The following is a 24,430-nucleotide window of genomic DNA, read 5'->3' as shown; positions in this document are numbered from 1 at the left end:
AACAAAGCAACCACCCTCCTGCAATAGTTTACATCTGTGTTTACAAGGGACCAGACCAATACCATGCCCAACTTTGAAAAGAGCTACAACTGCTCCCTTCCTCCCTTGAAGATTACAGCTGATGGAGTTCTCAAGCTGTTACAGAACGTCAACATCCATAAATCTTGTGGACCGGATAATATCCCTAACATCATCCTGAGACAGTGTGCCACCGAACTTGCACCAGCTTTGAGTGAGATATTCCAGATCTCCCTGGACACTGGGGCACTACGTACTGATTGGTTGCAAGTCAACGTCACATCAGTTTTCAAGAGTGGGGATGTCCACCAGTCGGCAAACTACAGTCCCATCTCACAAACGTCAGTCACATTTAAGCTCCTGGAACATATCATATGTAAACACCTCTTTGATTACCACTAAGCAACATCCAAACACAAAACAACATCCTAACTCACTTAAACCATGGTTTCAGATGAGGATACTCAACTAAAACCCAGCTGATCACAGCCCTCCATGACTTGCTGTAAGCAAACGACCAAAGGAAGCAATCGGATATTATAGTGTTTGACTTTTAAAAGGCTCTCGATAAGGTACCCCATGGAAAAAAAAAACTCCTACATTAACTTACGTCCTTCTGAATCACCGCTTCTACCCACACATGGCCCAGGAACTTCCTAACAAAACGCCACAGACATGAGAGTCTTCGTTGACGGAGAGAGCTCCCACGGTGCACATGTTGAATCAGGTGTGCTTCAAGGGACACTACTCGGGCCACTATTGTTCCTTTGTTATGTAAACAACCTACCAGACACAGTGAGATCGCAAATAAGGCTGTTTGCAGACGACTGTCTCCTTTACAGTCAGATCAATAACCAGGAAGTCCACCACATCCTACAAAACGACCTGACAGCTCTGGTCTCTTGGGCACATAAATGGGGTATGTGCTTCAATGCAAAGAAGTGTTACGCCATAAGTGTCTGCAGTAAATCATCCTTCTACAAACTCGGTAGCCATATCCTGCAGTACATCCATGACATTCGTTACTTAGGAGTCACTATCTCAGATGACCTGAAGTGGGAGAAGCACGTTGCAAAGAACACGCAAAAGGCGAACTGAGTTTTATCCCTCCTTCGGAGAAACCTCCATTTTTGTCCTGTTGACGTTAAGCGAACAGCCCGTACTGCAGTGGTAAGATCACTTGTTGAATACGGTGCCACTGCCTGGGACCGGTATATGTAAAAGGATATAAACAGACTTGAAAGTGTCCAAAGAAGAGCTGTTCGCTTCACATAGGAGATTATGTGTCTAGAGACGCCTTCTTTATCACAAACAAGCTGACTGAAGTTTGACGGAAAGAAGAAGGAACCTCAAACTCACCCTCTTCTTCATAGTGGTGGTGGTGGGGGGGGGGGGGTGCCGGCTCTCCCAACTCAAACTTTTATTCAACCTAAAAAAATTCAGATAAGGTGTCTGTGTTAAGCAATTAACAAACTGTGATACTGTAAATATTCTAGATAGACAAGTGACAAATAACAGAAAGTGCTTTAATGAAATAAGATCACGAACAGAACAATCAGAAATTCATTCTTCCCTTCTACCGTCATCGAGTGGAACCACCCGAGTGACGCCACTGTCAACTCGCCATCAATTCACTCATTCAAAAAGCCATCTATAGAACCTTCTTATTATCCCTGCGCCCTCTCTCATCCGATGCGTTGTGCCCAGTAGGGCCCTACATCGTACACATCCAGATCCAGATGTGCAGCGCTGCAGACTACATACACAAACAACCACACTGCACATTGCAGTATTGCGCCAGTGATCTTTGCAGGAAACTTCAGAGATTACTGGCGCAAAAGGGAGAAATCAGGCTCGTCCTTGATCATTCAAGTTGACATCATAACTTTCCCTAGGATGTCAAGTTGACATCCTAGTTTTAGAGTTTTGTGAAACGCAATTTTGCTACGATAGCAAGTTGACATTCCAGCAGAAGAAGTTGACATCCCAGCAGGACTTGCTTGGATGTCAACTTTAGTAGTTTTATGAAATGGGTCCCCGGTGAACACTTTTAGTGAATTTTGTTAATTTCTGCACACACATGCACACACACACACACACGCATACACACACACGAATAATGGTCTTGATGGGAATGGCAACTGACGAGGTAACACTCTAGCGCCTGTTACAGGAAAGCACCCCCTTTCCCATCATTTATTTCTTCATTATGCCATTATCTGCACACCCTGTACAATTACGCACTCTTCATTGGTTAAAAGGTGGCGCTGTTCATCCTGTCGAACTTGTGGGCCTTCTTTCCCTAGTGCCGGTCTCCTGAGCCTCTGTTGCGTAGTGTCGAACTGGTCGGCTTTGTTTGCTTAGTGTCAAACTCATGGGCTGCATCACCTGTGGGGCTACTTACTTGATATTGCACTCGTGGGCCTTGTTCACTTAGTGTCTAACTCGTGGGCTGCTAACTCGTGGGCTGTATTGCTCGTGAGTGTCGGTTTCTTGACGTGCACCCATTCCAAATACCAGATATAGTGTCTTTCACGGTGTACTCTCTTTTTTTTTGAAATGCAGACGAAAGAGATTTGATTCTTGAATATCAAAAAAATTTATATATCCTATATGCCGTTTGGAAAAGTTTTGTCACAAGAACTCCTTGTTGAGGTATTGAATTATCTTTAAATCTAACATCTATTCCGCACGGACCTGCGGAAGAACAGTCCCCAGGCTGAATTATGTTGCCATACTTAAATAAATGAATGAAATGAAATAAATGGATGAAACATAGTTATCTAGCCTTAATACCATGAAAGTTAATTTCATAGTTACAAATACATTTTAAATTCAGTGATTGATTCTTTGAATAAAAATGTAGGCCTATACAGAAATTTAATAACAGTTCGATATTTTGCAACCATTCTGCAAAGGAAAGGGCAAATGCTATTCAAAACTTTAATCCAGAACAAATATTAATCTAAATCAAACTGACAGAAAAAACGCAAAATGATAATGATATGACAAATCTATATAGCGTCTATTGCGACATAAATTGTCGCCCCGTCAAAAATTGTCGCCCCCTGAAACAGGCGACAATTTGTGACGGAGTTGGTAGCTTAAATTGTCGCCCCGTCATAAATTGTCGTCTGGCGACAATTTGTGATGAGGGCTGACGGCAAAAATTGTCGTACGCCCTCGAAGCACATTTTTTTCCTTGGGGGGGGGGGATATATCATTTTTGATATAGTCATTGAAATACCAAATCATAACTTACATGGCTACATCCATGCAAACAAGCCATGTAAAAAGTCACGGTGAGGTTTTAAGGAAGTGCGTATGTGCGCGCGCACATGATAATTGAGTGTCCGTTCGTGCGAGCGCGCGCTTGGGTGTGTGTGTGTGTGCGTGTGTGTTATTGTATATTATGGAAGAATGTGTTTATTATGTGTTTTGGCTGCGCGTGGGGAGGGGTAAGCTGTTGCTGGCATTAAAGTTATATTGATTATTCATCAGCAGCTTTGAGTTTGATGAGTTTGACGGATTTGTTTGAGTGTTTGTTGGTGTTTGTTTATAAATACGTATGTATTTGCGGTGTGCATATGGCAGTTCGTTTGTGCTAAAATCAACTAACGATTGAGAAATTATTTACGGCGTGTCGAAATTATTCGTTCATGCATAAAGCATGGCAAACTTATTCTGGGACAAAGAATAGTGATATGGAAGTTGAAGTTACGATTGATGGAAGAATATATGACTGCAGTGAAAAAAAAATGAACAAAGACAGATAACATTTAGGGAGGGTACCTCCCTCGTATGCCTTTTCTCTCGGTCTCTCTCTCCAAGCCCGCCTCACCGCTGATATTGACACACCCATACTATTTTGAAATCAACGCCGCTATGAACTCTATAAACACGTGCTCATACACGTTGAAGGCATTTTCATTGCCACAGTAGTGCCTGCTGCTCAAAAAGTTCGTTCGCACAAACATCAAAACACAAACACAAACAGACACACCTACGCATACAGGCATGCGTATACACACAGACAAACAAACCATTACCACTTTACAACCACCTCACATGCACAGTTTCCACATATTGTATTATTATACTCCAAACACACACACACACACACACACACACACAGAGCCAAGCGGAAACGCATACACAAGTCACGTAATACGCACCTACAAATCATACATAGCACATACTATGCAGCCCCACCCCCCACACACACATACGCATAACTTACCCGTCATACCCACCTCACCAAAGCATAACACCAACCACACAATTCACAATGCATGGCCGGCGACAATTTGTGCAGCTACGTTTCATTTTGTCATCACAAATTGTCGCCATCGAGGTCAAAAATTGAGAACTTGCACAAGCATCACATAATAGTCGCCAGACGACAAATTGTGACGGGGCGACAATTTGTGCCGCCAACTCCGTAACAAATTTTCGCCCAAAGCCGGGGGCGACAATTATTGACGGGGCGACAATTTATGTCGCAACAGCGTCTATGACGAACAAATTCTTTCTAAGCGCTTTACTATATTAACAAGAGAATTATGCTAAATCTGTCAATTTGAGTAATATACAATGTGAAAGAAAAATAATTAGAGGTGACAAACCTGAACCACATATCCAGAGACGCACTTGAAGTTCCTTGGCTGGGTGTAGCCATCAATGAGGACGTCCCCCGACAGTCCGGTTGGGTCTTTTCGTGCCGCTAGCACGTCAAGAAGCCTGGTGGTCACATGCACGCATACATGGAAATAAAAATAGTGTGCTTTTCTGAATTCTAGAGTACATAAATGCATAATCCACTGAAATTATAATGTCCAACTGCGTGCAATCGGCTAATTAATTTTGGTCTTATTCATGCGAGTGATAAATGCCAATGTTAGACGATACAATAAAGAGACAACTAAGATCATCTCGGCTATGCTCAAAGACAACTGGCTGCATCATGGGACTAATAACTGCATTTTTGTCGGTAGTAGGGCCGAGGCAGCTTTTCTATAAGGGATAATGATTACCATCGTCTTGTTTATCAATGTTGGCAAAACAGATATTACTAGTCATGAAACTGTATTGATTCTGAGAGTGGTAAAATCTTGTCTTGTCATAACAGTGGTGATCAAACCGTACATCTCTACTGCCGTTTACATGATAAATGTTTTACTTGTTTCAGATGTCGAATATACAAGCATGATTAATAAGTCAAGCATGGCGGAGCATCGTGGAGAAGATTGTATACAAACTTGACACATCATGATCATAATAGCGATATTGAAACGAGTTTTCTCCTAACTAGTGTACCCACTTTGATTTTAAGGGACTGTGGTGAGGCCTAAAGAGAAGTAGGCATACATACACGGCACTTTGCTTAACTTTTTTTTTTTCAAATTATGTTCAATGGGATGTCTTCTGATTCATAACTCGCCGGGCAACATTACAAAATAATCTTTAATATAGATTTTCACGATTAAAAAGACATTGGACCGCACTTACGAAGTTTTGCCGCTGCCAGTAGGACCGAGAATTGCGTTCATCCCAGGTTCAAACACTCCGCTAGGGACGAACAAATAAAGTGATTACCATTGTACTTTATAATTTCGGTACATGAGATGAAATGATACCTGTTTTGATTTGACTTGAGAATTTGAGTGATCAAATATATCTTTTATGTATGTTTACAAACTTTTCCCAGGGTCTGTCGGTTTTCGACCAGCCAGGACAACGGGAAGTGGCTGTATCAGGTTACCTTCTATCGAGTCAACAGGGGTGGAGATAATGCATATTGTCGTGTGATTTCATTTAAAGGGAGATAATGCGCATTGTCGTTAGTTTTCGTTTCGTCGATCAGAAATCTCAACACATTATTTTGCTGAATAGTTCATAATCCTTGACAAATACATGCATTCCGACATATGTGTGTATATACAAATGATTATAATAATACATACAATTTCTATATATATATATATATATGTATATACATAATACATACAATTTCTATAAATATATATATATTTACACGTACATTAAATTAAGTATTAATTTTGACTTCTGTTGCTGAGTTTAAGTCTAGAAATGAAAAAAAAAAAGAATTCACTGCTACATGTCAATGTGCAATATAATATATAGATATGTATGTATATATATATTAATATATATATATGTATATATTTGATATTATATATGTATATATATATATATATATATATACAAATACATTTGTATATTTTATTTACTGTGCCGTGCCCCTCCTAAAAATCCACGCGATATTTTTTTTTTCTTTTGTCAAGTCATAGCAGGCAAAAACTGAGCATAATGATTCAGTATATTCAGTATATATGCACTATGCAACTATGCCACAGCTATCGATAGCTTTACATGCCTTCATACAATGCCCCCTTTTCAAGGCAATACCAAGCATTTCTGGTATAGCATCCATTTTAACAATTCAAAAATTGTGAGCTGGCATTGTATGAAAGCCTGTGATGCTATTGCTGGCAATGTGCACCTCCATGTAGTCATGACAAGGTGCATACTGTTATGTATCATTATACTCATTTGTCCCTCCTGTGACATCATCGAAGGCAAGAGAAAATTTGATGGATAAGAGAAGACTGCGCTTTGCACAGTAAAGAAAAAAATGAAATTATATATATATATATATATATATATACATATATATATATATATATATATATATATATATATATACATATACATCTAGCAGTCAAAGGAAACCGAAACGCAAACATGATTTGAACAACGCAACAATGGAGGTTTGGGGAAAATTTGACAATCTGTGTATAGAAATTCAAACATATTCTCACATTTGTATGATAATGAAAGGACACTTTTACCTCTGTTTACCTCTGTCAGAAAACAGTGGAATAATATAGGTGTTCCCGTTCATTTTCACGCTTTTTTTTTCATTCCGTTTAAGAGATTTGTAGTTCAATTTCGACCCGAGAAATCTGGAGTATGCCAATCCTATAGTTTCAAATTCGTCTTTTGTCGATCGTTTATAATACAAATTCATCCATCACACTCGCTGCACACGTAATGGCAAAAGCAATTTCGTCTTTTAGCGATCATTTTCGTCAAACTTTCCTTCAAATTTGTCTCATATCTTTTCTGTTGTGATTTCTTGATTATTTCAGTTTCCTGCAACCATTCACTTTTTCCACATTCATAAGAGTAACATACACACACGTGCACCCACTTCGACAAAAACACAGACACACATACAAACGCGTGAACCACACACACACACACAAACACACCCTAATCAGAGTACACACTGAGACAAACGTATGTTTGTCGCACAAACGAAAACAGCGATCAACGATTTCCAGGCGTATTATCTGATTATGGTGAAAGACAATTTTTACATGTGTAGGGACCTACAGTTTACGCCAGTTCATACTGTTAAAAAAATAAAGACATTAATATTTTTACCGTTTTTATGTTGTATAAAGTTTGTTTCATATATAAGATGCAATAACATAAAACCACAAAAACAAAAGACCTCAAATGTATAATTGTCACGACATAATGAAAGACCGTCATTCCTGCTTTTTAATGTTTTCTGACTGCCGAATACCGTGAAAAAGAGAGAAAATGTCGGCTTAGATCTGGTTCACCCTCGCGAGAAAAGACCCCAATATCAACTGGCTGATTTCTTTGAAAAAAATAATGAAAATGTCCAAACAAAGACGAAAGACACATTCTCCAGTCGAGGGGCGGCGGGGACGAATTTCAATGACAATTGACGATTTTGAATGCGATGTCTTTGAAAATGGCTGACGAAAATCGAATTGCAATGACAATTGACTAAATTGTTAGATTTGCATTCTGTGTGCTTCTCGGGACGAATATGAAAAAAAAAATCTTTGAAATTAATCTCTATAAGTGCGAAAATGGACGGAAAAACCTATATTACCCTTGATATAGGTTTTGCCGTCCATTTTCGCACTTTTAAAATTCAATTTCAAAGATTTTTCATTCAAATTCGTCCCGAGAACCTCACAGAATGCAAATCCTAACTTCAATTTGATCAATCGTCATTGTAATTCGTTTTTCGTCAACCATTTTCTAGGACATCGCATTCAAAATCGTCGATTGTCATTGATATTCATCCCCGCCGCCCATCGACTGGAGAATGCAAGAATCAAATTCGTCTTTGTTCGCACAATTTCATGAATTTTTAAAACAAATTCGTCGGATAGCATTGGTCTTTTAGTGTGAGGGTGAACTAATTCTAAGCCTGCATTACCTCACTTTCTCCCGATATTTGGATCAGTAGACATTATTCCTAAATCGTTTGCTTGACAATATATATATATATATATACACACAGGAGATTAAAGGATATACGGCAGTCAGAGAACATTAAAAACAGCAAAGGCAATCTTTAATCATGTTGTGACAACTTTCGGACTTGAGCTCTTTGACTTCCTAATTTTATGTTATTGCATGAAACAAACTTTATTCAAAATGATTAACGGCAAAAATGTATGTCTTTTTATATACATCAAAATGGGCTTAAACTCTACACACATCTAAAAATGTCTGGAAATCGTGGATCACTGTTTTCGTTTGTTTGACAGTATATAATTTATGTTTGTCTCCGTGTGTTCTGTGAGAAGGGTGTGTCTGTATGTGCGTGTGTGTGTATGTGTGCGTACGTGTGTGTGCATGTTTGTGGGGTTTTTTTTGTGTGTGTGCGGGGGGTACGGTATACATGTGTGTATGTTACTCCTAAATGTGGAAAAAGTGAACGGTTGTAGGAAAAATTAAACAACCAAGAAATCACAACAGAAAAGATATGAGACGAATTTGAGGAAAATTTGACGAACATGATTGCTAAAAGACGAAATTGCCTTTGCTGTTATGTGTGCAGCGAGTGTGACGAACGAATTTGAATTGTAAATGACGAAAATGTGTAACAAATGATTAAACTGAATATACTTTGTTCGAAAATGATCGACAAAAGACGAATTTGAAACTAGGATTGGCATATTCCAGATTTCTTGGGACGAAATTGAACCACAAATATATTAAATTGAATGAAAAAAGTTTGAAAATGAACGGGAAAACCTATTATATACGTCAGTATTAAATCGATGAGAATGTGTACTTCTCATGAAATTCTTCTTATAATTTCTTTATACCATTGACCGCAATGACGTCATGAAGTGTAGTAGTTTCCTCATCCAGCGATGACAGCACCGAAACTAGAATCAAAACTTTTGAATCGATTGTCCTGTTTTCCTCAAACTTTCACTGATGTGTTTTACTAATATTACTGCTTTTACATTTGTGATTTTGGGCAACAGCTTCCTTTAATGATCTTGTAATGTCTGGACTAATTCAGAACAGCAGAAGTCATGATGGATTTTCTATTCAGTCACCCTTTAACATTCCATTGCCATTACCTCCGTAAACGACTGATTACTATTAGGACGCAGCCAAGCCCGGCTGTATATTAAGTGATAAGATGACAAGTCAGGTTGCTTTATAGTGAGATTTCCGTTTACACGGCGGATTAAAGTACCAAATTTGGAGAGATAATCCCTCAGGACGTACTTATCAATATTAGAGTAGGACCCTTCTGGATTTGTTTCATTTTCATGGTATAAAATGCTGAATTTAAATTGATTTAAGATTCATCTTGAAAAACAAAACAAAACACTGTTCCAATGCGCGTAAGTTTCATATTTCGAAAGTAACACTGTATTTATGTATCTGAGCAGTGGCGGATCTACGAGGGGGGGGGGGGTCGGGGGTTGAAACCCCCTCCCCTTTGGGCTGCAAAGTGAAAATATAATGTGCATAGGAAGACGTGGAAAAACATAGAAAAAAAGAAAGAAGAAACACTGGAGGGGAAAATTTCAAGGGCAAATATTGTGAGAAGATATGATATTATTCAACTCATCTGGTAACTTATTAATCTAATAACCAAACACATGATAACTCTGAATATAACTGTGTATGAAAATGTTACTTGATCTAAAATGATGTTATCATGGACTGTTGTTATGGTCACCATTGTGTTAGCAGATGCCAGGAAAACATCACTTATTGGGGTTCAAATAGAAAAAAAAAAATATATATAGCATGTAAGTAAGCTTAAAACCACAAACCGGCAACCCTAAAAATGAAAAAAATCTCCTTACTGTGGGAGGGGGGGGGGGATACCCACCCTCCCCCTCCCCTCGCTCGCTACGCTCCCTCGCAATAACCAGCTCAGCCCCTGACCCCCCCCCCCCTCACGCACACAAACTCACAGACATCACCGCTTATTAAGTGATAAGATGACAAGTCAGGTTGCTTAGTGAGATTTCCGTTGACACGGCAGATTAAAGTACCAAATTGGAGAGATAATCCCTCAGGACATACTTATTAATATTAGAGTAGGACCCTTCTGGATTTGTTTCATTTTCATGGTATAAAATGCTGAATTTAAATTGATTTAAGATTCATCTTGAAAAAAAAAAACACTGTTCCAATGCGCGTAAGCTTCATATTTCGAAAGTAACACTGTATTCATGTATCTGAGCAGTGGCGGATCTACGGGGGAGGGGGGGGGGGGGTTGAAACCTCCTCCCCCTTGGGCTGCAAAGTGAAAATATAATGTGCATAGGAAAACGTGGAAAAACATAGAAAAAAAGAAAGAACACACACTGGAGGGGAAAATTTCAGGTGCAAATATTGTGAGAAGATATATTATTCAACTCATCTGGTAACTTATTAATTTAATAACCAAACACATGATAACTCTGATTATTACCTATAGGTAGTTTTGCGAGGCAATTACAGTTGGTATTTTGCAGGGTCAGGAGTTCAGCGGGCGATATTAGAGCATATCACGAGCATCCGGGGTTTTACATATACAGTGGACTCCCGTTATAGCGGGACCTCGGGACCGGCAGTTTTCTTTCGTTATATCGGAATTTTGTTATAACCGAACAAATAAACGATAGAAATACATAGAGTGGATGACATTGCAGCCCAAATTTTTACTTCGTTATAACCAGAATTTTGTTATAACCGTGATCGTTATAACGGGAGTGCACTGTAAAACAGGGAGGTGGGAAGAGAGATTCCACTCATTCTCTTCCCACCTCATGTAAACATTCCGATCGACCACGAAGAGAAAACATTCAAGGACGTCGCTGCGTGTCGATTACACGCACCGCAGAAGAACGCCGATAAATCAACTCATACAAGGTCGACCACTTCCACTAGTTCCAGCAGCACGACGCGTCAAACAATGACTAACTGCACAGTGACCATCAGTTATTACAACTCTCCAAATTGAAACAGAAGCAAAAATAAAGTGTAAAAACGTTCAGATGTTTGAAGTTCGCCTGTTAACTACATGTATCTTTGAAGTTGGAGTTGAATGATATACATTGATGAACAATTTTTCAATAACACTTATTATTCGACATGTTGGTGATGATCTACAGGTAGTCAAATGTGGCTTGATCTATATCATAGTGTATAGCTGTATTCACATATCAACATTCATCAAACAAGCGTTGAATTCCTCTTGGAATTACAGGGACTTTCATATTTCAAAAGGGGTTTCTCATTATCTGTCATCTCTGTCATCTTTCCTTTAACAACTGAGAGGTTTATTTTAATGTAAGGTATTAACAGCCACAGGTATGGATATGTGTGTTAGAGTCTCTGCATCTAGAACTTGTTTGAAATACCCAGTTGTATTGATTCATAACTAAATTTAAGATTTTTTTATATTTTGATAAATAATTGATTTATATTTCAATCATGTTTGAGACCCATTTATCTTTTTGTCTCCGAGTCTCAGATCTTACATGAAAGATATACAATGTATTTTGGTATTTCACTATTTTTGCTTTTTTTTCTTCATTTATACTTTACAATACCCAAAAGTATTTAGGAATTTTTTGTTAGTTTACTCCTTCAAATACATAAATAAAGTCGGTACTATCTGACTTTAGCGGCATGAAGCTTTCGCGAATTGCAGCCGACGGCCGTTTTCCCAGCTTGAAACTTTCGCGAATTGGCACTGGCATTTAATGCGCTGTATACAACTGAGCGCATTTTGTTTTCACGAATCTCTGCTCCTCGCGAAAGTTTCATGCACGCAAAAATTCCTGGAAATGAAATTCAGCATTTACATAATAAAAATATATATTACAAAATCCAGAGGGCTCCTACTCCATATGAAAGAGTGGGTCTTGAGGGATTATCTCTCCAAATTTGGTGCCTTCAACCGCCCTGTGAAGGTAATCTCATAATTAAACGTTAAGCAACCTGACTACACTGAGAGCGTTTCGGAACACAGTGGAGATTCATGTTTCGTGCACTGACATTCCACAATATCCGGATGTTTGCAGTTACACGCAGAAGCTCTCCTCACTTTTTAAAACGAAATTTCCATTTTGTGAAACTCCTTCAACTAATTCTACTACAAATCGATCATAAAACTAATGATACAATGGCAATTTCACAGAAGGAATGATACTTAAACGCAATCGCTTGAAACATGTAGAATAAGAAATATAATAGTCAATATAAGCAGTCAATATGAATATGAAAATGAGCGACTGGATATCATCGCCTCACAAATTGCCATGTGGTTTGTACAAAAATTGAACTTTCTAAGATCTTTTTGGTTTGTTTGTACAAACGCTACTAGTTCCAAGTCTAATATCCATTTATATCTCACTGATCATTATTTTCAAGTTACTTCGCCAAGAAGAACATAATGTTTTACACTTTTATATCGGAAACATTGATTTTTCGTCTTTCTCTTTTTTTTTTTACACGATCAACGGAAAATAGTGAAGTGATAATATCGTCAGGTCACTCTTTTGGATATACATGTCAACTGTTTGAGAGCTGTTTTGCAAGAATTAGCGAATCCTCACAATTTCGCAACTTCCCTAATTTCTATCCAATCATAATCAAATTTCAACTGTTGTACTCATACACTTTTAACTGGTACAGGATCCTCGTTTAACGGATTGATAGTACTGTAAAAAAAAACAAACACGAGTAAACCGTCCATGATGGCATACCTTTACATTCAACTATCTGCCCCAACTAATCATTAAACTATATCTATTTTCATACACTGAGTACCAATTAATTTTTTCCACCATATTTAGAATTTTTTAGTACTGTATTAGAAAAACTCCAAAATTTATCAATATTTCCACTTTTCAACCAAAAGCCTTGAAATCTGATATTTCCTTTTCTTCAAAAATTTGGTAAAAACGGTAACTCGCGGTAACAAAATCAGACATTCACAAAATCCATTACTACTTGTGATTTACTTGATATTTTGCAGAATAAATTTGTTGACTTTCTTCCTGTTCTCTGTTGTCTTGACCACGTAATTGATGTTGTGGAAGGAGACAGTCGAACCGGTCATCGACGAGGATTTGCTAATGCCAGCACACCGGTCCCCTGTTGAAGCGTCATTGACAACTTGAGGCATTCTGGTAGTGCCATGCTGAATACGTGTGTTTTGCGACGTAACAGGTGCCACCTACATGAAGATCCGAGATGCACCACATTAATATCATCGTAATAATATACCACTGTACTAGTAGCAACAGCAAACGTGAATAACAGTCATTATAAAAAGGTTGAAGTAATGAACTAGTAAATGTAGATGTAGGACTATGGAGTGGTAGATAGCAGCAAATGTGGTAACAATAGTCTGAAGTGGCGGGAGGATTTATTGTAGTAGAAGGAGGACAAAAAATGATGACGAGGATCGAGTGTACGGGGTCATGAACTATCTGCGAAATTGATCGTACTAGATTTCTACTCGAAGGAGACCTCCAGACGATTTCAAGGTGTTTTCACATTTCATTTTTCTTTGAAGTTTAAGATTTTAGATAGGAACATATTTGAGCCATATCGCCATTATAATCATGCACTTGCCCACAAGGCTATTTGAACGTGAGGAAAAGGATTACAGTTTTGATCATAATGATCGACGTATCAAAATAGTTCCTCTTGATCCTGTAAGTATTGTTCTGGACATACAATCTCACTGTGCTCACGCTCACACACAATAGTTGGTCAATCAACGGCGACCTGTTGGCTGTCTTTCATTCTAAAATCATAGTAAGTATTGTTTATAGTATCAGCATCATATATAAATGATTAATGTACAATAGTATAGAAGAATTTAACATGAATACAGTGTATATTTCATTGGTATAACAAATTGGTGCTGTCGTTGTTTTGTTCCAGTGTTCCACGTCTTACAAGCTTGGCTTTTTAGTGGAACACTGTTTTCCATCGTTATGATTATTTCCTATTTTTTTCTGACAAAGTGCATTGTTCCTTTTTTATGACATCATTCAGCATTTACTTTATATTGTATTTGAAAAAAAAAATAACCTTATCAGACGAATGGAAGACAATCGACCACTTGTACCGCTTTGAATCATGTTCTCTTTTTCTTTTTCTTTTTATTTTGATGATGGAAATAAACTATTGAATTTAATTGAATTCTTATTCTCTCGTCAAATATCTGTGCTAATGTTCTGTTTTTCTTCTTTTATGCGTCGTCTTGTTGTATACCATCCTCGTCAACATGTCTGGGACACACTACATCTACCAGCCACTACTGCTGCCCATGCAAGGTCGTTGCATTGTGACAACGGTATGCCACTGTGTTTGCTTTGGTTACTCTGTTTTCTGATCGAGAAAGCGACAATGAAGAACATGTCTACCGTGAAGAGGTATATCGAGGCTGCTACAGGGCAGCCCGGGGCAAAGTCTAGACACTTAGCCAAGTAAAGCTTCAGCTGAACCTCCAGCCACTTGACGAAGACAGAACTTCTGCGTTTTCTGGTGCAGGTGGGGAAGGACAGAAGGGGGCTTTCAGAAAAGCATTGCAAGTCATTCTCGTTGAAGAATCATTTGTGACAACTTGGTTAGTTCCATTAAATTCATTCTGGTGAAGGAAATCAAGTCAGCAGTCTCTGATCACGTCGAGTTTTTTCGCTTTGAAAATGAAAACCTAAGGAAGGAGCTGGGTCGCCTTAAAACTAAAGTGGCAGACCTCAAAGAGGCGGCTGATGAGGCGGAGCAGTATTCTCGGCGAGACAGCCTGATTTTCATCGTTGTCTCTGAATCTGTTAACGAAAATACCGACATCGACCGTTCCCATCGCCTGTCCAGTCATGCTGGGGTGAACAATGGATTTTTTTTTTTTCATCTTAAAGGGATGGTACATTATTGGTGGAGATGAGAATTGGGCTTTTAACTTTTTGCGAGATACCAAGAAAACACTTATGATATAGTACAGAGCATACCATTTTACGAGGAATTCAAAGTTTATTTGATGAAAATAGGGTTTGGAATGACTGAAACATCCAAAAACAAAATAAAACAAAGCAATCGTAATAAAGTGTGGGTCCCACACTTCATTAGAATCGCTCTTTTTTGGATATCTCGGCCATGTCAAAACCAAATTTCATCAAATAAACGTTGAATTCCTCGTAGAATTACAAGCTCTTTCATATTTCATAAGAGGTTTCTCATTATCTCATCCAAAAATGTTAGAAACCTGAAATTAGGTCTCAACCAAGCGTATAGTATCCCTTTAAGTCCAAACAGAAGGACCGGTGTCACAAGCGATCCGTTCCGGATTCCGGGGTAACCGATATACTGGCCGAATTCAGTCGGTTGGTTCCGCCGGAACGAATATACCGCACAATAGGCAGTACGCAGAAACGTTCCGCAACCGCCGATCCTATCCGGGTTGTGCGAATAGGCCTCATTAAAAACAAAATAATATCTGTTTTTTGTGGATGCCTGTACCAGCCAAAAAAAAAAATCTAAGCAAGCTATTTCTTCATTTTTAAACTAATATTAATGACAAACCTATTTTTTATGTTGTGATAATGTCCCTTTAAATGAATCATACTATAGCTTCGTACAAGTGGCGCGAAGAAATGAATTACTGTACAATGTATTAGCTAAATAGCATGCACACATACCTACGAGTCGATCTCTGGAGCCGTTGCACATACAGTGTGGTGCGATTAGCCTTTACTTAGATAAAACTTCAAAGAATAGTTAAACGAAAGAGCATGACAATACTGTAGTTATATAGGCCCTACATTTGTAAGAAACTGCTTAAAGTGGGAAGGAAGAGAGAAGGAGGTTTTGCTGGTAGGGTACAGCGTGGATGAACATGCTTTTTCAATGAGCTTTGTTCTGATAAGTTGTACAGCTGTACTTAAAAAAAAAAATGTTGCTTATGTTAGTATGCAAACAAATTGTTAATGTGTACGCAGGGGACTAATGGAGCTGTACATGTGGATTTCATTTCATTTATTTCATTTATTTAATCCATTCTTATTTTTTTTTCTTTCAAAAAAAATAACACAAAGTAAATCAAAAATTCAATCATAAGCATAATATATACATTACAAAGTATGGCAATCAATGGTAATCAACAAATAATAAAGATATGCACACATACTGGAATTACAAAATTATGTTTGAAGGGTAAAAATGAGAACTGAGAGGTCCACTAAAAAGCATTGCCTGTAGATTGTGGACCACTATAAAATATCTTCAAAAATACTTATTATAATTACATGAAAGTACATATAATACAAAAAATAAGACAAAATGAAACAGAGACACAACAACATGACATGAATAAACTGAGGGGGATACGATTGAAAGGAATAGAGCAAAGACAAGATTAAAGGAAGAAAGGAAAGAAAGAAAGAGAGAAAGTGCCTACACGCTGAACAAGAGAAACGGAAGAGGGGATTGAGGAAGTATTTCGGACAGCTGGTGACTGCATGCAGCTGTGGAAAAAATTATGGAAATAATGCCGAATTTCATTACTTTGTAATGCCTTTTTTCATTGCGTAAGGATGAATTCAATAACTGATGATGAACCTTATGTTTGCTGTAACCTATAGAGATAGTGAACATGAATATCTCAGCCAGAATTTCACACAAAAAAATTCAGTCACGCTTAAAAGAGTATAACGATGGAGAATCTTTTATTTCAGAACTTAATGATTTCCAAAATGTAGGGCCGGTGTATATAAATGTATTCTGAGCTAATAAGGTTCTCAAAAGGGGTTGATGAAACTCATTAGACCGCCTAGTAGGATAATCATGAAAACATTGATTTCGTGGAAACATTTAATTAAACCTATTGGGGAGATCATTTGTGTTGTGGTTGAACATGATCATTTACCCAGTAGAAAAAGAAACAGATCTTTAATTAAAAAAAATCTTATATTTGATGAATAATGAATCTGAGTGGGAACGTGGTGAAACCTCACAGATAATACGAAGTATTTTTTTGTTTTGTTTTGCAATAACAATAATTTATCTAATAAAATTTGATGGGCGCTGCCCCATGCTAAAATTCCGTAATTGAGATAAGATAATATTAAAGAAAATACAATGTTAACAAAGAAGACGATCGAATGTGAAACTTAAGTATGTTAATAATACCAATATTACGTGGATTTTACTTATGTTAATGATATGAGGCCTCCACGAAAGTTTATCATCCGCTGTGATACCAAGAAATTCTATATGGGATACACGTTCTAATCGAGTATCATAAAAAATGATATCTGTGCTTAATATTTCTAACGATTTACTAAAAAGCATATACATAATTTTCTGAAGATTTTGTAAAGATCTTATCCACTGAGTTACTTTTTTTTTTCAATTCAGAGTTTACGGTGTCTACGAGAGTAAATGGGTTTTGATGAGAAAAGAAAACATTTGAATCATCAGCAAAAAGTATAAATGAGAATATTTCAGATGATTTGCAGAAGTCATTGATATAAACAATGAAAAGTAAATGACCTTATATACTACCCTGAGGGACGCCACATTTAATAAATTTAAAACTTGAGTTGTCATTCAGAGATATATATTGTTTTTCAGTTCTCCTGAACCCCTCCAAGGCCTTCCCCCGTATGCCATAATGAGACAATTTGTGGATTAAAATTTCATGATTTAAAGCTGTTGTAACTCGAGATGAATAACATTTTCTTTTGTATCCTTTCCTCCTTATTTTTCTCCTTCGCACTCTCAATCTCTTCTTTATTTTTTATTTCTAATTATATGTTTTTCTCCGTTAGCCCACAGCTTTTACCATTTTTACTCTTTATCTATAGATTCCATTTTGGGGTACATTAAACCATACTTCTGTCTGTTTCCTGTCAATTCATGTTACAGGTACAATGTAGTTTACTAGCTGTTTTTCGAATTTTTTATCTCTTTTAATTTCTGTCTATCCCATTGCCACTATTGGCTTCACACCTTTTACATGTGCATGTAATATGTATTTTCCATAAAAAAAATGCATATACTGTATGTATGAAACTTAATCCGTACTAAGAGAAAATGTAACTTTTTTGTGGAACACTGGATTTCGGACACAGGTGCACTGTTTGCATATTCAAGTTAGGGTATTATTAGAAGTCAAAAATTTACGTGAGTTTTTTATACTCCATATTTTGCATGCACTCTACTTTCTTTAAACATCACAGAAGATCTGTTTTGGGGCCGCAGTCACTATCATGAAAAGGGAAGGCGTTCACGATTAAATGGGTGGTACAGTATTGACTGAGATGGGGGTTCAGAACAAACAGATAATGAGAAACATGCAATATAAAATAGCATTCAATTCTTTTAGGAATTCAGATTTAATTTGACACAAATTAGCTTCAAATTGCTGAGATATATGTGCAGTGCGTATCCCCTCCCCCCCCCAAAAAAAAAACGCAACAAGATTTAATTTCAGATTTGTGAAGATTGTGTTAACTTACACCAAAGTGAGTTGCAACATCTTAAAGCCACATATCTCCTCTTTCCAATGATATCTTATTTATTCTTACACGGTCATCGATGGCTGAGTAATCATTCTTTTTGGACAATGGGTCAAATTGGACTTGGGACCAAGTTTCAGTTGGTGAGACCAGCATAAATCCTTTTCAATTCTCCCTTTTTTTTTGGAATGTTCAGACAGGTGAGACATTATACCTAGGGCCCTTCTTCTTTGAAAACAACATGAACGGAAATGGATACTTACAAATTTTAAATGAACATGTGATTCCTGAATTAATGGAAAATGTTTCTGTGCAACAAAGGAGTGTGTTCAGACCACTGACAGTGGTTCAGACGCCTATGGTGGGCACAGGATAGCGCACCAGCCCATCGATTAGTTGCAGCAAGAAACAGATTGGCTGAGGTATTTGGAAATCGGGTGATTGCCTTGTATCATGATGTGGAGTGGCCACCACGATCTCCGGATCTGACTTCTTGTGACTTTTTTCTTTGGGGTTATCTCAAGAGCAAAGTGCTCATTACCCCTCCATCTGACATTGCAAATCTGAGACAAAGAATCACTGATGAGTTTGAAGCTCTACGCCACCAAGCCCCAATGATTCGCAGGGCTGTGCGTGAGATGGAGAAATCTCTGTGTGGAAAGGAATGGTGGCCATGTTTAGGGGCATGGGATGTAATGTTAAAAAGAGATATCCGAAAGAAGACAATGTTTATAGGTTGCGATTATTAATTTCATTATTCCATTTGTTAAGTTATTTCTAATAAGGTGCATCAATTCTTGCAGTGTCTAAACTTTGTCCCAAGTCCAATTTGATCCATTGTCCCAAAAAGAATGATTACTCAGCCATCCATGACCGTGTATGCATAAATAAGATATCATTGGAAAGAGGAGATATGTGGTTTTAAGATGTTGCTACTCACTTTGGTGTAAAATTAACACAAGCTTGACAAATTTGAAATCAAATCTTGTTGCGTTTTTTTATACGCACTGTATAAACAAAGATGCCCTGATTAAAAGATGGACCCACCTTATCTGCCCACTACACATGTATTCTTTTTTTTTTTCAGTCCAAACCGATTGTGTATAATGTACTTTGAATTTCTCTTAGAATCGTATGCTCTCTAATATTTCATATGTGCTTTCTAATTATCTTGCAAAACGTTAACTTTTCAATCGCTTATCTCAACCAAAAATACACGGTATCCCTTCAGAATACCTTGCCTGTTTGAAGTAATCTCTGTTTAAGACATTAATACCCCAGAAGAGATAGACCGCCCCCAAAAAACAAACAAACAAACAAACAAAAACACAAACACACACACAGACACACACATTCATATGCACATACACATGAATAAAGACAACTGAACACACAAAAACAAAATTCACCCCGTCATTTGAAGTTGTTACAACTCATTAAAAAAACATGCATGTATAGACGTTGGCGATTATATTGGTCGTTATATCGTACTAAATGATTAGATTCTGAGCGCTGAAAATATACATTAAAATGAAGGTGGACTATTTGAGCTCATACATGTATTCAATATGAAGCTCCTTGTATTGCAGTAGCATGTCGAACATCCCGACTACAGTAACTCATTCGGTTATTCTGTTCAAGACGATTCAAAGCAGAGAGAGGTTGGCATAACCAACGTCATATCCTGCATGTACTGTATCATGGCCGCCATGACGACGAAAGAGATAAAGGAGGAAAAAAAAAAGAAATCGCTTTGTAGTCCGGGTCTCAAATTGGCAGCTTTGTTCGGTCGGCTGGTTAGAGAGATTTGGAGAAGTTCATTGGCTGTGGAGGGAGACTGGAAGAGTACATTTTACTGAAGGGGTGTTTCCCCATTACCACTTTGTATGCATTGTACGGTAGAGACCCGGATCGAATCGGCGGTGGGGGATCGTATCGGCGGTGAGGCAAAAATCCCGCCGTCTGGTTCCGGGGGATCGGATATACCGGCCAAATTCCGCCGATTAGTTCCGGCGGAACTTATCTACTGGCCGGTGTGGTAGGAGATAATGTCCGTCCGGAGAAACACTCCGGGGGACCTTATTTCCGGGTTCGAATTTAGGAAATAATATCCTAGGACCAAATATCCGTTTCGCAAGGACCTAATCGCCGCTGAGGGGGGATCGAATCGCCTGGTTTATACGAAGAAGCCTATTCCGGGGACCAAATCGCCGCTGAGGGGGGTCGAATGGGCGGGTTTATACGCAAATTCGGGGGGACCAAATCGCCGCCGAGAAAGGACTGGATCGGTGGGTTTAGAAGAACAGGGCTACTTCCGTAGTATTCGGTAACATCAACTGTGCAAGGGACAAAATCAACAGGTCAGAAGGATGATTTGATTTGTTTAGTGGATTCAAGTTGATCGAAGAAATACTTACTATTCCATAAATAGTCCCTTCATAGTGGGGTTATTGACAAATGTGATTCCTAGCAGTACTTTAGAGTTAATTAGGTGATACGCTATCAGCGTATCACCTATTGTGATTGTCAGAATCTCTCTTTATTTTTTTTTTATTCTTCTTTCTTTCTGGACAATTTTGTGTCGTCAATATCTCAACAATGACATTACGGAATTACATGACATTTTCAGTCAACATGTCTCATGACAAAATCTAGCCACAATAAGGTTTTCATGACAGCAACATATCTATGACGTCATCTAGGCGCCATTTTGTGATTTTCGGACCTTGTCACATGATCGATCATAACTTCATAACTAGACGTCATTTCTGTATCATTTTCGGTGGACATAAAGTTCAGGTCACGCTCTATCTTACTTTTTAACGCTAGTTACCCAGGTCATCATTACGCGCGCGTAAGCGCGCGTCAAAATTTTAAAAGGCTCAAAACGACTTCCCAAGGGGAAATCTCGAAGTTCAGACAATTTTAAGCGTTTCAAACATTTTCTCGCGTGCGCGTCCGTCCGCGCAATTTCGCGCGCAGAGCGCGTAACCAACATGAAAATGCAATTTTTTGACTGATTTGGATTCCTGATACTTTGAATAACAATATCCATTGATTTCCGATCGATTTCGACCTACAACAAAGGAATGCACTGGCGTCAAAGTTGAAATTCCGCGCGCGCGTCTTTCTGCAAATATAGTGAAAAAAACATGTCTTTGTTTATTTCGCCATAGCTCTTTAAATCGTCCGTTGACCCTATATTTCTATTGCATATTACAAAAGCATGTGAATTGTAAATAACATTCCAAGTATCAATATTGCCAGGAAAACTCGATAACGTCATCATCGTCATTTTAAATAAAAAAGTGGAATTGATTTTTTTGAGGTACTGTTTCTGACATTCATTTGCTCGTATCTTTGTTGTTTAAGCTCAATATTATCCCAAATTCAGATATGTTGTACTTTGAACATTTGCCTCTCAAGTCCATGTAATGGTTTGAAATATGATGACGTCATCATACTAGAAATTGTGATTAAAGGTAAAGACTCAAAATCAGACAAGTTTACGTGTTATGTCTATGGGAGGTGATTTTTTTTAAAACCATGCATTGACTTGACAACGTTTAAGCACCTTTACCTCATCTGATTTTGCTCCATTTCCTCTGAAACACAAGTATGTTGTAGCTGAGACAATAAGCTTTAGTAATCACGCGTTTTATGTTTTCAAATCACCTCATCAGGTTGATAATTTTGTAGTTTAAAACTGAAAATGAGAATGCAATCTGTACGGAACGATTCCAAATTTTTCTTTGCAACTGTATATTGATCGAATCCACGCTGCCACTTGTGGGAAGAGAATAGCGCCATCACAAGTCAACACAGTCAGGATAGTATTTAGATTTAAGTTTCGCACTCGATCTTCAGGACAGCCGTGTGGCATAATCGCTTAGCGCGCTGGGTGTTCATAACGCCATACCGGAGGGCGAGAAGTTCGACTCCCGCAGGACTTTTTTCCGTTCTTTCATTTTCTCTCTTTTTTTCGGCAGTTCAACTTTACTCCGATGTCATTTATCGTATTATTTTATCAAGTGTACGTAACCCGTGAACACGGCTGCTCTATTTCCCTTGTTTTGTATTGGAGTTTGGAGATTGGGTTTGCTTCATTAATTTTGTCACACTTAATGTTGTAAATTGCCTCTTGTTACAGTGTCCCGCTTGCCACCTTTCGTTTGCTCTTTCTTTTTCTTCATTCGTTATTGTTATACTGTAACAGGATAGGTAGGAACATGTACGTTTAAATAACTTGCAGGAATGGGAGCTGAATTGATTAACTCTAGTCCAGGTGTATGGCGTCTCGCTCATCTCTTTGAAATTCCAGGTTGTTATTGTTTGTCCCAATAACGGAGTTGTAGACAGGTTTTATGTTGCTATAGAGGTATCTTGTGCCACATGAGTGGAAGGCATCACTGTTTAGTAGTAGTAATGAACTTTTTCATGTTGTAAATGGTATAAAGATATAAATTTCACATCCAATCTTCGGGACAGCCGTGTGGCTTTATAGTCGCTTAGCGCGTTGCATGGTCATTATGCACTACCTTAGGACGAGATGTTCGAGACCCGCAGGACGCTATCATTTTTTTTTCTCTCTCTCTTTCTTTGTTTTTCTTTTGGCAGTTCAGCTTTATTCCGATCGATGTAATTTATCGTATTATCTTATCAAGTATACTACCCCACGACACACAGTCACTCAAGTTCCCTTCTTTTTTTTTTGTCGGAGGCTTGAGGTTGGATTTGCTTCATTTATCATACGTATTGTTTAAATTGCCCTTGGTACCGTGAGTGCCCCGCTTGCCACCTTTCCTTTTCTCTTTCCTTTTCTCTACGTTTGTTCCTGTTACACTGTCACAAGACAGGTCGGAAAATAACTTAACATAACTCAACTGGAGCAGGAATGGCAACTGAATGAATTAACTCTAGGCCAGGTGTATGGCGTCTCGCTCATCTCTTTGAAATTCCAGGTTGTTATTGTTTGACCCAATAACGGAGTTGTAGACAGGTTTTATGTTGCTAGAGAGGTATCTTGTGCCACATGAGTAGAAGGCATCACTATTTAGTAGTAGTAATGAACTTTTTCATGTCCCTCCATGTCAATTATAGTGTGTTTAAAGGGGTTGTGTGTCTATCTGCCAAAGAAAAGGAAAAAACTTTTATTTTCGTCATGGCTGTTTCTCTATACGTAGCCGTAGGTGATTAGTGTTGTTGGTATCTGAGCAGTGAAGAACAGAGCATCAGGCTAAAATCCCCTTAGTTATACGCGATAAGCGTTCAATTTGATATAATCTTTATTTATGTAGTCAATCACTGCTAATGGAGTTACAGAATTATGTTAAGACACGTTTCACTGAAAGTTTGTAAAACAAAGTTTATGGACAATGCAAGCAATTGTACATGAATAATACCATTGATTTCAGAGGGAAATTATGGTATGCCTAAATGTAAGGGTATCATTGCTTTGGAATTGCTGAGACAATTATGCTTGGCACGAGGGCTTCCACTTCTAATAACTGATCCCTTTGAAGATGTGTCGGTCACTGGTGATCGTCATGATTCACCTTTCA

The 24,430-nt window shown here is 38.1% G+C and overlaps 1 protein-coding gene across 1 annotated transcript in view; it reads right to left on the bottom strand.

The window, feature by feature from the left end:
* Positions 1 to 15,168, bottom strand: part of LOC140228780 (broad substrate specificity ATP-binding cassette transporter ABCG2-like) — a 144,413-nt gene extending 129,245 nt beyond the window's left edge. Inside the window, exons 1-5 of the mRNA XM_072309054.1 lie at positions 15,110 to 15,168; positions 14,778 to 14,895; positions 13,362 to 13,576; positions 5,527 to 5,586; positions 4,644 to 4,758 (exon numbers count right to left, since the gene is read on the bottom strand). Coding sequence (XP_072165155.1) covers positions 4,644 to 4,758; positions 5,527 to 5,586; positions 13,362 to 13,576; positions 14,778 to 14,895; positions 15,110 to 15,168 — 567 coding nt within the window. The remainder of the gene's footprint in view (positions 1 to 4,643; positions 4,759 to 5,526; positions 5,587 to 13,361; positions 13,577 to 14,777; positions 14,896 to 15,109) is intronic.
* Positions 15,169 to 24,430: the final 9,262 nt, after the last annotated feature.

Source organism: Diadema setosum, chromosome 5 (genome assembly GCF_964275005.1).
Source record: "Diadema setosum chromosome 5, eeDiaSeto1, whole genome shotgun sequence".
NCBI classification, from domain to species: domain Eukaryota; kingdom Metazoa; phylum Echinodermata; class Echinoidea; order Diadematoida; family Diadematidae; genus Diadema; species Diadema setosum.
The sequence above is the reverse complement of the archived record's forward strand: the minus strand, read 5'-3'. Positions and strand labels throughout refer to the sequence as shown.